This window comes from Ctenocephalides felis, unplaced genomic scaffold (genome assembly GCF_003426905.1).
Source record: "Ctenocephalides felis isolate EL2017-DRISC unplaced genomic scaffold, ASM342690v1 CF-g0.4_SCAFFOLD_01170, whole genome shotgun sequence".
Classification (NCBI taxonomy): Eukaryota; Metazoa; Arthropoda; class Insecta; order Siphonaptera; family Pulicidae; genus Ctenocephalides; species Ctenocephalides felis.
Genome location: NW_020537324.1, coordinates 38,211,975 through 38,227,009, shown reverse-complemented (window position 1 = coordinate 38,227,009; position 15,035 = coordinate 38,211,975). Strand labels below are relative to the sequence as shown.

The 15,035-nt window shown below is 29.8% G+C and overlaps 1 protein-coding gene across 1 annotated transcript; it reads right to left on the bottom strand.

Moving 5' to 3' along the window:
• Positions 1-2,263: 2,263 nt before the first annotated feature.
• On the bottom strand, positions 2,264-14,798 carry LOC113365990. The gene is made up of 6 exons (XM_026607536.1): positions 14,456-14,798; positions 12,771-12,985; positions 4,835-5,084; positions 3,691-4,439; positions 3,409-3,624; positions 2,264-2,814 (listed from the first exon to the last, which is right to left on the bottom strand). The coding sequence occupies exons 1-6, from the start codon at positions 14,793-14,795 to the stop codon at positions 2,287-2,289; spliced, it is 2,298 nt and encodes a 765-aa protein (XP_026463321.1). The 5' UTR covers positions 14,796-14,798; the 3' UTR covers positions 2,264-2,286.
• Between the last annotated feature and the right edge of the window lie 237 nt (positions 14,799-15,035).

Here is a 15,035-nt window from a genome sequence, read left to right as displayed (position 1 = left end):
TTTTCACAATTAAAAATGCATCCTGTCTATTACAGAACATTGATTTAAATTATAAAATGGAACCTAGTACATATAGAGAAGAATTAATGACAAACTTTTTAAAAAGTATCTCACCGGTACAAAACATTTGTCCAATTTGTACCTCTTCTAGCGATTCGCTAACAGATCATCCTTCATTGTAATAAAAAATTTAAGTCTTCTAGTGATTCCTGGATAAGCTGTGGGATGTGTAGTCGCTGGCTACATTATGATTGCGATAAAAGCCCAGCTTCAAAATCTTTATCGCCACGAGCTGTAGGAAGTCCTGACTTTAAATATTTTTGTACACTTTGTGTACTGCACAAAATGCACAAAACGTATACGTATGATGGTCTTTCCACTTGGCTGTAGAAAATGTATAGAATTTGCAGTCACTTTTTCTGCTAGTATTTCTACAATCCACTATACAACAGCTTTGGTGGCTCATTTTTAATTATCTTATTTAAATTTGAAATAAACAAATATTTTAGGTGTGGAGCACACGCAACGCTTTCTTGACATCGGCCATAGATAAGGAAATCAGCACTTTTAGAATCTCTTATTGTATGTATATATATATATATATATATATATATATATATTATCTATTTAGCATCTTATTTATCTATGTTTGTAATTCTTACGTTTTACATTTTACCATAAATAATTTACAAAGAGTATGCTTTAGCTAAAAGTTTTACCAAAATTTATCTATTTAACTTTCCACAGGGTAAGTTATATGGCAATAGCAAAAAATCATAAATGATATCTTTACATATCAAGGTTTTCTGAACATTTTGGCATACCTAGCCATTCCTTTTGAAAAAAAAGTATGTGTCCATAGTTAAAGCGGATACAATTTTTCGTCGACGATTTCGAGAGCACGGACCACCTGATGTGAATGATTAGAAAACCATTCGATTTCTATTGATGGGTAGACGTGCGAATTAGTTTTTGGTAAATGCAAGTGCAGTTTTTCAGAGAAACGTATTGAAAAGGCAAATCAGTTTTTGAGAGAACGGAACGTCCGATTTGAATAATTTGAAAAACATCATTTCATTTTTTTTTGTATATCAAAAATAATTCAGATTTTAATTTTAATTCTGGCTAAAGTTTCAAAGCTCATTTATATACTTAAAATAAATAATTTTAACTTCGTAATTCAGTTTATATAATTCTCATAAATATTAGACAATATTACAGTATTTATGATAATCTATTTGAAAACATTTAACATTCTTCGAACTTTTCATTACGGTACAAGAAGTTTCAGCAATTTGCCTTAAGGCACGATGCCATACACGACTAGTTACATATTATTGCTTTGTAACTCCTATATATTCAGGAACTGTTAAATAAACCAAAAAAATACATTTACACATTATACTTACATTACATTACACATTATACTTATTTCAAATATTGAGAAAACTGGATTTTTACCTTTCTGAAAAATAAAAAAACTTACTAAAAATAATAAAATTATGTTGTTTTAGGATCGAGAAGCCTGATCCTGATATCAAAAATAAACTGCTTTTAATTTTAATTTGAAAAACAAAAATCACAAATATTTTATTAATTTATTTAGAAGCCTCCAAAATATGCATTAAGATTAAATTTATTTCACATATTTAGTGATTGATCACATAACTTATAACTTTAATTCATCAAAAATAGCATTTATTAAATACAACAAAGAAATACAATGAAAATTTAATGTTTTTGAATTACTGAGGGCAAGTTACTGTACTGTAGTGTATTAGCCAATTTTTACACTAAACTATCACATGACCTATCACCATTCCCCTGATTAATGGTTAGTAGACAACAAAACCAACCTAATAAAATATATGAAAAAATTCACCCTACATCTGTAACAAAGTCACTAATAAAGTTGAATAATTCCATAAAAAATAATCACTTAGTACAATTTTTCAAATTTTATAAATAAAACAATTTTCATTTTGTTCTAACACTATTATTTCAAAACGTTAATATGGGCATAATATATGCATAATGTGAGATACAAAATAAGTTTATGATATTATATATGACATTTGTTTGTTATAAAATAAAAACTATTTTTTATTTAAATATTGTAACAACAATTTAATTAACAAAATTTTCACTTAAATAACCATTATTAAAAATAACAATATCAATTTGTATAAACTAATATTTGTAAATAATATTACCACGATATTATAGATTACACCTTATAGGATCTAATAAGCAATTTCTATTATGTTGGTAATTATATTATAAATCTCACTTTGGTTTTTGCTTGTTGACTAATGCCTCTAACAGTCTAAGTTTAGCCTTAACTTGTTTATACAAACTGTAAGTAGTTTCCATATTAGCCCTGTCTTCCTTTTGCATTTTCTTTCCCGTTTTCATTTCAAAGTTGTGTTCATATTCTTTAATAGACCTTCTAAGTTCCTTTTTCTCTTCCTGAGTTGCTGTCAGTTGTAATTTTAACTCAACTAGTGGTAAATTATGGAAGTTTTCATTCACAGAACTTGTTGATGTTGAATTCGAATCGGTCGAGTTTATTGAGGATGGAGGTGATTCATCAACTGATCTGCTTGGGGATTTTAATTTATCTGAATTGAAGATATCTGAACGTGTTATTAAAGGTGAAACATCATGAGTAGAACTGGACAATTGTAGATTGCATCTTTCAGAATTAAGTTGCAATGATGCAATTGATGGTTGAGATGAATCAGATGGAATGAAGTCCATTGTTTCATGCTCCAATATAGTTTCGAGTTCATTTATACTCGAGTTTAGTTTTGTCTAAAAATAAAACAAAGAAAACATTATAGATTTTCCATATTAAGAAACTATAACATGAGATTTTACGAATTAGTAATAATGCAAAATTCATATTTATTCACAAAGAAAATTTACTTGTCCAATATACCAAAAGATGAAGATTAAGATGGTACTGCAATTTACCACCGAAAATAAACTTTGAATAGGCAATTGATAAATTTACTAAGAAATTATTTATTGGTACACATTTATCTATCTTGCAAACTATCAAATAATTTTTAAATTCACATAATCGGCCAAAAAGATCAATCAAACAAAAGTAATCAAAACCCAGAACATATAATTAGGAAAGAAATGACCTGGTCGATTAACACAAATCTATTCAACGTTCATAGAAGTTTAGATTTGTAAAACAATCTGTTAAATTTTATGAAGACTTAATAATTATAGCGATTAAAATTAATTTCTGAAAAAGTACGCGCGAGAAATTACAATTTAAATTATTAACTCCATACCTAATCATTGAACCACGAAACGTGCAGATTCATACAAATATAAAATATAATACCATATGAACTATTAACTGGTAATAAATCAGTTGAATGCAGTGCTTACCATATGCGTTCGTAACATAAGCCGCTTAACCTGGCGATATCGGTCATACAGGGGATGTGCTAAATCCCTTTCTTCGCGTGTTGTGGGGCGACCGTACTTTGCTTCCAAAAACAATAGTGCCTTTTGCATGGCAACTTTTTCATCGCCCAACTGCTCAGGAGTCATTTGTTCTAAGTCCAATGGCCGATTAGATTTATCACGCTTGTCTTGAAGCCTCTGAAATTTAAGTAAAATAAAGAAATATAAAACATAAAATTTAACGCTTAAATTAATGAAGCATACCTTTTCAATATCTGCAAGGGTAGTCTTGATTTCTTTAAGTTTGCTGTAGTTATTATCATCATCTGTTTTTAAGCTCTCATTACTTGAAACAACTTTACCGTAACTTGTTAAAGTAATCGGATCTATTTTCAAACGCAATTTTTCTTTTCTTAATTTTTGAATTTCACTGTATAATTTCTTTAACACTCTGTCTCCCATCTTATCGGCTTGCGACATTCTGTAACCATTTTGGGTTTCGTAAGTCTCTTCATATTTTGCAATGCGTTTCTTAATACCAGCTAATTTTCTAGAAATTTGCTTAAGCCGCTCTTCCGGTAGTGTGAGGCACAATGTATCGGTAAATTCTGCCTTTTCTGTTTTAGCGCTAACACTGTTATTTTCGGATAAGGCTTTAGTATGATGTTCGTATTTTCGAGCATGACACTCTGTCATTCGCACAACATCTTCAGAATCATCAGCTTTTCTCAACTTACAAGTCACAGATGAATTGCTTATTTGGTCCGCACTATAATCATTTATACATTTTTTTGATATAAAATTTTCTGCGTGAAAACTAGGCATAGGGCGGAAATCGCAAGGTTCAGACCAAGGAAAAGGAGCATGTTTGTTCTCTACAATGACAGTTTCAAAATTCTGTTGTGCTTGCGTGGAACACATTGGCTTTATATTTTCATTTTCATCTTGTGACTGAGCAGATGTTTGACGAGAACATCTTTGCTGAGCACGACGTATTCTATTACCATTAGAGACTGAAAAGTTAAAGTAAAGTAAAGTAAATTGACTCAAATCGCTATAAAATAATGAAAAAAAATATTACAACATGAGATTAATGGTGCCTAATTATGCAGATACTAGTTTCGAGCAATTAATTAATTTTACATAAATGTTCAATAACATTCAGAACTTACGATGAAAGAATCGTTACAATGAACAAATTAACATCTATTAAAAATAAATAACTTAAGTTATACAAATGCATTTGCAATTTTTTAAATTTGTTTCGGTAGCATGTAAAATCACTGCGAACTCATATGTGAAGTGAGGTGGATTGAGCGTTTTATTTAAATGAAACATCAATCAATAGGCTTATTTCTCTTATTGTACTACTCGTTTATAGTAATCAAGTGTAAACGTAAAGTATTACCCTTTCGCGAAGAAGCTTGAGGTATCCTAGCCCTGGAAAAGCGCTCGGTATGTCTGCGACCTTCATGATCAGCATCTTCGCAATATGATGCACAGCTATCGGGCGATAGGCGAGTTCTCTGTGAGTAATCGTCCAAACGTGATCTTGCCGGCGACCTATCACTTTTATTATATTTTTTCATGAATTCACCATGCGATATAATTTCGTTAGCTGTTCTATTGAATTTTTTTGGTGTCTCGCTGGATGCCACCTTGAAAGAAAATTTACAAAATAAATTTGACACATTTAATATTTCTACGGCATGTGTTGTAAAGAATTTGTGCCTCAAATCACAACACTAATTTGTTCAAATGAAACCTATAATATTATACTTTTTTGAAGTAAAACTTCTTTAGGCACGACTAGGGTGTAAATCCGTACAAATGCAACGGAAGTGAGTTACGGCAGATAAGAGTCGAATGCCAACGATTTGCCATTCGCTCGCGATGCTATATCAATACGGATCGATTGTGATTAGTCGTCGTGTATGTGAATAGAGATCTGTCGTTGTTTGCATGCGTACCGGCGTCAACGTATGCATCATTGTATGCTTACCACAGATAGTATGCGTACCGATATCAACGAGGAAATCGGCATAGATAAATAAACATTTTAAAGTTACATCGTAGTACAAATGTTGATTTAATGATAAATGACGAATCAGAAGAATATTTTACCCTGTTCCTTGAAAATAATGAAACAAATTAAACATTTGTACTAAACGAAAGTTTATTGACTAGAAATTATTAACTTCCCGTAGGGCAAGTTATAGTAATCGCAAAAAAATCGAAAATGAATTTTTTTATATTTCTTTACGTTTCAGAGGTTTCTGAACATTTTGGCATATCTTAGAAAAAATGGATGTTTGTGTATGTGTGCGTGTGTGTGCGGATACAAATTTTCGTCGACGATTTCGGGAACACGGTTCAACCGATTTCAATTATTTAAAAAACATTCGATTCATATTAATAAGAACGCGTGCTGATTAGTTTTTGGCATAGGCAGGTCTAGCCGTTTCGAAGATACGGGGCAAAAAGTGCGAAAAAACATTCAAAAAACATTTTACTTGTATTGACAAGATGAAGAACTGATTGAATTCTTGGGAAGACAGGTCTAGCGGTTTGAACTCTTATTGAAAATAAGGTAAAAATGTCATTTGGCGGTCAAAAATGTTTATTGTTTATATGTACATCAAATTATCAGATATTTTATAGAGATTTTATTAATGTGTACACATTTTCGTAATTTTTTTTTGATTCCGTACCAAAAATTTTAGTTACGGTACGGAAAGTTCCAGCAATTTGCCTTAAAGCACGATGCCATGCACAGGTTTCTATATTATTCGAAGTTTCTATAAATCTTTGAAGTTATTTAGTTTATTTATTCAACGCCAGTGGCATAACTAGATCCTCCGGGACCAGTGGCAAAGCCTTCTATTGGGACCCTAGCGTGGTGCTCAATTTTTAATTTATCTAATTTTGTTTAATAAACGTTAATAGTCATTTACACGCTGTTTTACTACTGGCTAAAACAATTTTTAATGAATTTTATCACAACTAGCAAACCATCTTCGACTAATTTATATTTTATGGCTTTAACTTATGATATTATACAAAAAAAGATAAAAGTAAAGTGTTGATTTAGAGGTATAATTATAATTTAGTTGTAATTATATAAAAATAATAACAAAAAATACATAAAACTTATTTTTTCTTGAAAATCAAACATGAAATATTGGTGAATATTTTCAACGTTAGAATAAATGGAAATTGAAATAAATTAATTATTACATAACCTTCTATTAACAATTTCTTTTTTTACTGTAATTAATTTTATTGATTAAGTAGTGACGTTCGATCTGTATGAAAAATTATGATTGAAAACAGTATTGAAAAGTATTCATTTTCTCGGTAATCCACTCCGTTTCAATACCTTTTGGACGATTTTTTTTAACGAAGATGAAGACATTTGTCATCTAGCTTCTTTTTGAAGAAACAATAATTAACCTTGCACATATTCAAAATGAAATAAAAAAAATGATACTTCAATAAGCTAATATTGGTGAATATTTTCAACGTTAGAATAAATGGAAATTGAAATAAATTAATTATTACATAACCTTCTATTAACAATTTCTTTTTTTACTGTAATTAATTTTATTGATTAAGTAGTGACGTTCGATCTGTATGAAAAATTATGATTGAAAACAGTATTGAAAAGTATTCATTTTCTCGGTAATCCACTCCGTTTCAATACCTTTTGGACGATTTTTTTTAACGAAGATGAAGACATTTGTCATCTAGCTTCTTTTTGAAGAAACAATAATTAACCTTGCACATATTCAAAATGAAATAAAAAAAAATGATACTTCAATAAGCTATTTAATAAATAAAATCTTTTCTTACTGCTTTCAGTTGCGTAAAAGTGTCTATTCCGAAGAATTTCCTATTCCGCCTCTGAAAGTTGATCGAAAACTAAATTTTCCTGGCATATGGTTCAGAATCTGAACGAAAGGTTTTTTATGGCTGATCTATTAAATAATAATTTTAAAATTTGTTTATTCTGATTTTCTGATATTAATATATTAATATAATATGATATTAATATATGTCTTTTTTATCTAAACGAATTATAGAGATTTTATTTAATTGATCAGTATCACTGAAAACTTCTATTGTAGCAAAATACAGAAATTTGGAACATATTAATTCATCGGAAGAAACAAGATTTAATTTGTTTAATAATAATGTTCAATACTCGATGAAATATATTCACTTTGAACAAACTTTCAGTATCTTGAATATGAATTCCCAAAGCTTGTCAAAATAAAATAGTGTATTACCTTCCTATGACGAGTTTTAAAAAAATTCTTGATTGATAAATCATTTTTCTACTACACTAGTGGCGTCTAATTTTAAATTTCCAAATTCATGTCAATAATTTTCTAATTCTTAACAAATTTTTAAATGTTTATAGTATTTGAAAGATCGTTGGTTTTAGATTATAGCGTTTTAAATGCTAGTAGAATATTACAATGGAAAACCAATAATAAAATAATTGTAGTTTGCAAACTTTTTTTATATGAAATACTTTCATTTGGCATCGGAATGTCTTGCACATCTAGTAGGCTTAAATATTTTTAATGTTATATCGTTATTACATTCAAATCTTGATAAAATATTCCATTTTTTTATATCATGGCCAGAATAATTAAAAACTCATAAACTGTTCAACGAAAACGCAAAAAAATATGAAGTAACTAGTGTGAATGTGTTCTAAAACGAATTAAAATCCTTTCGTTTAGAATGTGTTGAAATTAGGCTTGCAACAAATAGTATAATCAGCAATATACCGATTATAATAAAGAAAACTAAGAAAGAAACTTGTCGCAGTCCACATGTCAGAAGTATAATCTGCTTCTGAAAGTAAACTTTAATTTTCAAAACCGAAAATAATGTTTGTATTTTCGGCGATAAAAAACCTAACATAGCTCTTTATTTAGTAAAGGCTTATATTGAATATAATGAATGACTTTATTGTATATACATACAACTCAACTAAATAACATAACTATAACAATGATGTATTCTTTGAATATTGAGCAGGGGGCCCAACGAGCGTAAACAGAAATTGATGAAAACTCTAATGTAAAACAATGATTTATAAAAAATTAAATAACTTGGACGTAGTTAGCATTTCCTTTTGTTATTGATAGGTATTCAACTTCAACTTGTAAGCTAATGCTTTAAAAGAATTAATTGTACTGCAAAATATTTGAAAAAGATTTCAAAACTTTGTATGTGCTTCACGAATACGATTATATTCAAAACTAAAACTAAAATAAATTGCTTAAAAACTTTGGGACAGGAATGTCTACCAGACCTAGTCTGTTGTTCCTAGAGACAGAAACTTTAGAAAATCTAAAGATCACTTAATAATTCAGTTTTTCGAAAAAAGATGAGGGGGAATATTTTTATCTGAAATCATTTATGAAAAATTCAGAAAATTATAGAAAATTAGATAGAAAAATAATTAGAAAAATAAATAACTATTCTTCTAATTTTATGTATTTTTATATTTCGTGATGAAAAATTTCTTCTTAAGGGGGCTTCCAAACATATTTTGATACAAGGCCCCGCGAAGGCACGCTACGCCACTGAAATTGAGAAAAGAGTTCTTCACGTTTTTTTATAAAAGTCGATAAAGTACAAATTATTATATATACAATAATAAATTCATTCATTCATTCTTGATATCATATTATATAAACTAAAGATTTTCCAATGCAGATCCATCGCAGCTCTTCATCGCATAAAAGATAAAACACAATACTTTCGCTGTGCGGGGGCGACTCTTTTGGTTTTAACTATTTGATATTCGGCCGAATGTAAGTTCGACGCAAGCCTGGTTGAATGATTAACTCTGACTTTGAACTTAAAAAATATAAAATATAAGTTTCGAGTGAAATAAAATTTATGTACAATGTAAAAATGTATTTTCGCGGGAGTCCGCGGTTTCTTGGGCCGGGGCTCCCTTAGGTCGGGGGCCCGTGGTATTTTGCCGCCCACGCCACCCTATAGTTACGCCACTGTTCAACGCTCAAGGCAATAATACAATATAATTACATTTTAAAGTGTACTAATTATAAACTAAAGATAATATGTGAAAAAATTAGGTTATTATATAAGATTATTGTAATGGAAAATATTTTTTAGGCAAGACAGATATTACAGCTGTTCAAAGAACGAGATTATATCGCCAGCGAAAAAGTAAAAAAACACAAGCAGTCAATGAATGTATGTTAATTTTAATTACATGAAGTTCTTCAAACACAATTGTTACATGATGAGTGAAGTTGCAAGAACAATATTTGTTTAGGCGTTGTTTAATATAATCCACTGTGTGAACGAATATTATAAAATTTATAAATCAGCAAATTACTTCATTTCTCTAATGAAGGTTCGTTTCTAATGCTAATTACAATGACAAACCGATCATGTCATATTTGATGTATGGCTTTAATTACATTATTGTTTCTAAATATTATACATATTTTTAATGACCTTATAAATATATAATTAATTATTAATTTATTATTAATATAATTAATTATATATATAATTTATAATTTATCATTATTATAAATGTGTATAATCACATCACGAGTGTTACCATATTACTAATAAACATTTTTCAGAATTGTTATATGATATATTTATTTTTACTTAACTTAAAATTGTTACTTTGTACAGTAGCAAATAGGTTTTACTTCAATCGCCTGTGATCCTTACACGCACTATTTTTTAAATGTATTATTTATTTATACATTGGATACCAATATACTAATTAACTTCCCGAAGAAGAAGTTTATGCTTTTATCAAAAAATCCGATTTGCTAAGTTTATGTTTTCTCGACGTTTTAAGCCATTCTGAATCGAATGAGACCAAATTTGAAAAAAGTATGTGTGTGTGTGTGAACGAATTTTTGACATTTCGTCGACGTTTTCTCAAAAACGGCTGGGCCGATTTCAAGAATTTAAAAGCCGTTCAATGTAACTCGGTAAGGACTATCGTTTATCAATTTTGCGCCACGATCAGCCAAGCCGTTTTTTGTAAATTCTGAATAGATTTTAAATATTCTAAAACCCTTCGAAAGATATTGGTTGGAAATCGACCATCAAAAAGATATCTTTTATATTCCTCTTAAAAATATATTCTATATCTTTAAGTTCAATATGTTTATATCCACTTTCTTTTTATACATAAATTAATTATAAAAAAGTTTTCCACTGAATGGCGGTCTCGACGAGGACTGAAACGTATAGATTAATAAATCTGATTTCCTAATTGCTTTAGTTTTTTTTTATTTGGTGCTATTGTCCGATTCCACATATCGTTTTAAATTAAAACGATTATTAAAACGAATTATTAAAACTTTTAATATATATCAACACCAAATTTACATACTCCAATATATATCTTCTTATATATAAAATTCTTCTGTAACGATGTGTGAAACGATTATTCAGATTTTGATGCATCTTTTTGAAGTTTGTTAAGGGATTTTTTTAGAGTGTAAATCATTATAAAACTAGTTGGTTTGGTATTTAGCCTTGAGGCAAGTTACATGAACTTCCAGATATGTGTAAATAATCGACTTAATAAAAAAAAGAGTAAATAATATACTTCATTAATCCTACTTTAAAAAAACAATAATAATTTTAGCAAAATTTGACGAATTTTTAAAATTAAACTACTTGTCGTAAAGCCGCAATATTACAGTAAGTTCTATAAGATCATGATGTATATCGCCAAAAAAAGTTCCATGAAAATCGGCTTAAATTTTTTTTTCAACAGGTAATAACAAGAAAACGGCTCGGTAGATTTTCACCTAAAATTAATCAGTACCATTCCCAACTAATATCTTTCGAACAATTTTTGATTTTTTAAAATCGGTTCGGTAGGATGAGCTTAAATGTGGACGAAAAGTTTAACACTTTTTTTCAAATTGCAAAGAAACGGCTTGGCAGATCGTCACACAAAACTGACAAACGATAGTCCTCACCGAAATACATCAAATAGCTTTTAAATTTCTAAAATCGGCTCAGGCGTTTTGGAGAAAACGTCGATCAAAGGTCTAATTTTGACAAATGCCAAAAAAACGATACCAATTTTTGCAAACTTTGACGAATTTTTAAAGCTGAACCTGTTGTCGTAGGGCCGTAATATTTTAGTATGATATAGAAGACTATGGATTCTACCGTCAAAAAAATAATCATAAAAATCGTCAAAATTTTTTTTTAAAACTTTATTACAAGAAAACGGCCCGGCCGATCTCTACCAAAAACTAATCAGGTCGATTCCCAACCAATATCTTTCGAACGATTTTTGAATTTTCAAAATCGATTCAGAATTGCGGGCTAAAACGTGGACGAAAGACTTTTTACTTCTCTGCCATTTACGAAGAAACGGCTTGGCCGATCGTCGCACAATGGCATCGTGCCTTAAGGCAAATTGCTGGTACTTCCCGTACCAAAAGTTATATTTTTAAAAACGATTAACATTTAAAAAAAAAATGATTTGACTAACAAACATTTTAAATAAAATAAAATATTTCACTTAAGTAAACATAAAAAACGATATAGCAGCATGATTTTTTGTCTATTTAATACACCTTGTGACTAACAATAAGATCTGATGTCTGAGCAATTAAAAAATAATATATCAGTATTTTTTTTAGAAATTAAAATTATCAATGCCAAATCAATGTTCAGTTAAACAGTTTTTAACTTTGACGCAAAAAATTTAGTCACTTGACTATTCGGTCCATACAAGTAAAATGGGTCTTAAATCATTACAATCGGACGCTCAGTTCTCTCAAAAATTGAATTACCATTTATGGCTCTTTTTGCCACGTATCTTCGAAATTACTGCCTTAGCCAAAAAAAATCTAATCAGAATGTCTCCCCATCAATAGAAATCTAATGTTTTTGAATTAATCAAATCGGCTAATCCGCGCTCTCAGATGGCTTCGCACACACACGCACATATAAATCATATTTTTCTAATTGTGAGATATGCCAAAATATTATAAAGACTATGAAAAGTAAATTTATGTAATAGTTTTCGTTTTAGATTTTTCTGCGATTACTATAACTTACCATACGGGAAGTTAATAAATGGCAAGTTTTATGTTAACTAATTGGACATTGATAATATAAAAATATTAAAAAAAGCAAGTTCGACGCGGTACATAACTATAAACATTTTTAAAATATAATTTGTTGTTTTTTTAAGAGAAATGATAACGACTTTAACTATCCACAAGAAAACAACTACAAACTATGTTTAAAGGCACAAAGTTAAAAATAGAAATAAATTCGAAAAATTAGCTCACCTTATGTATATTATCGTTATGTGCATATTGGCTGGCAAGTCTAGCATTGTGTACATGCAGTGGAAGAAAATCTTCGTGAGACACCACCCGCCGTATCTCACTTTTTTCTTCAGGGGGTCTTTCTTCACTATTAGATCGCACTAGTTTTCTTTCTTGTGTTATGGATGAAGAACTATCTAGACGCTCTTTGCGCTTCCTCGGCTTTTGACAATCACCTAAAATATATTTTATTTAATACACATAGATATTTTTTGTATCAACATAATAATTTTGGAACGTTTTGAAATGATCATTATAATTTATATTTCTAAGGCATTATTTGATTCCTAAATTTTTGCAATTGCCATATTCTGTTTTCATTGGTAGGTGAAGATGGTATAACTTATTGTTAGACAAGAAATAACAAAAAATATCCCGAATAAATATATTCATTTTTGTATATCATCAAATTTTTGGATTAAATTAGTTGGGCAAATCCCCACTTTCATCTTTAATCCTTTCATTATCAATAAAAATGTGTTAAAAGATTAAAAATTACGGTTTTAATAAACTACAAATTACAATAAAAAAACTAGAATTCTCAATATTGAAGCTAAGGCTAAGCCCATGCACGACATTCGTACACATAGTATGTCATGAGGATGTCGTCTAGGGACGACATGTACAAGAAGGTTAAAGAAGCCACAAACGATAAAATTCTTCATAATTTTCAATACAAAGGTTCTTAAATAAACTATCATTCAACTATCTGATTCTTATCATGCTGATACATTTAATCACATATTGTAATGAATTATGAAGGTGCGCGCTAAATATTGGGCAACGAGACATAGGCGATCAACGACTTGTAGCAAGAAGGTTAAAGAAGCCACAAACGATAAAATTCTTCATAATTTTCAATACAAAGGTTCTTAAATAAACTATCATTCAACTATCTGATGCTTATCATGCTGATACATTTAATCACATATTGTAATGAATTATGAAGGTGCGCGCTAAATATTGGGCAACAAGACATAGGCGATCAACGACTCAGTACAGTGAATGCAATTGGTACTTCCACTTTTAAAATATGTAAGAAACCCCTTGAGCGCCCTATCATCTCTGGATCAGTTTATGAAGCTATTGATAAAATATTATTGACGTAGTTTTTTTTTATTCAAAAAAATTATTCAATGCAAGAAATATCGACTTTACTTTGTTTCAATTAACATATCAACACATTTCTAAATCTTAATTTGAATTATTTTTCTATTTTTGTTTGTTCTATGTTTTCACTGCCCCCTGCATCTAACCATGCCCTCCAAATACACATCTGCCCATTTGCTACCGCCGTGGGGTGTAGCTCCCACGTTAGAAATCACTGTTTTAGCGTTTTAGCCTATGAAAATCGTACAATAAATATTGTATATAAAAATGTTTTTAGAAGACTGAAAATAAATAATAATTTGAATAAAAATGCAAAAACTTATAAATTCCACGCGGACGAAGTCACTAATAACGCTAATATATAATATTATATAATAGACAAATAGATAAATGCATTACATAAAAATTATCAAGTTATAGTTATTATCAAGTGCTTATTAAAATTACACGATTTGACGACAGATGCAATTATTTTTCTTATTATTTCTTATCGGAGATATTGAATACATGCATAAAGTTCCGTGCCATTATCTTACCTGTGGTGCTATATGGTAGTGGAGTGGAAACTAGTTGGACGTCGTTTCCGCAGACGTTGGCAGCCCTGCGGAATTGATTCTTAGCATTATGAATATCTCCCTCTGGTTTTTGAGGCGTAGAAGTGCTGAGTGATCCGAGTGTTGGAGATGAATTACATTCGCCGATAAGATTTCCTTTAGTTTCGTAGTTACTAGAAGTACCTTCACTACTCGAAGAGCATTGCTTGCCAGATGAATCGCTTATAATAGCACCATCATGATTTCCGACATTGAAACGACGTGTTTTGCCAGAGCGACGCGGCGATTGTACTGCGTTGAATGCAAATGTAGGCCGTCTCATGCCGCACTGTAGATAAACGATTTTTTATATATATCATATGACTTCAAAACATGTTAGAATTTTAAATAAAACTCAAATATTGAACAATTAGAACATCTTTTTTAAATTCTGGGTAAAAGTTTCATTTTGCCAGGAAATTTGATTTGCTAATTTTATGGACTCTCGGCATATCAAGTAATTCTCAAAAGCTTGACATCGATATTAGGAAACAAGTATGTGTGTGTATGTGAGCCAAAAAAT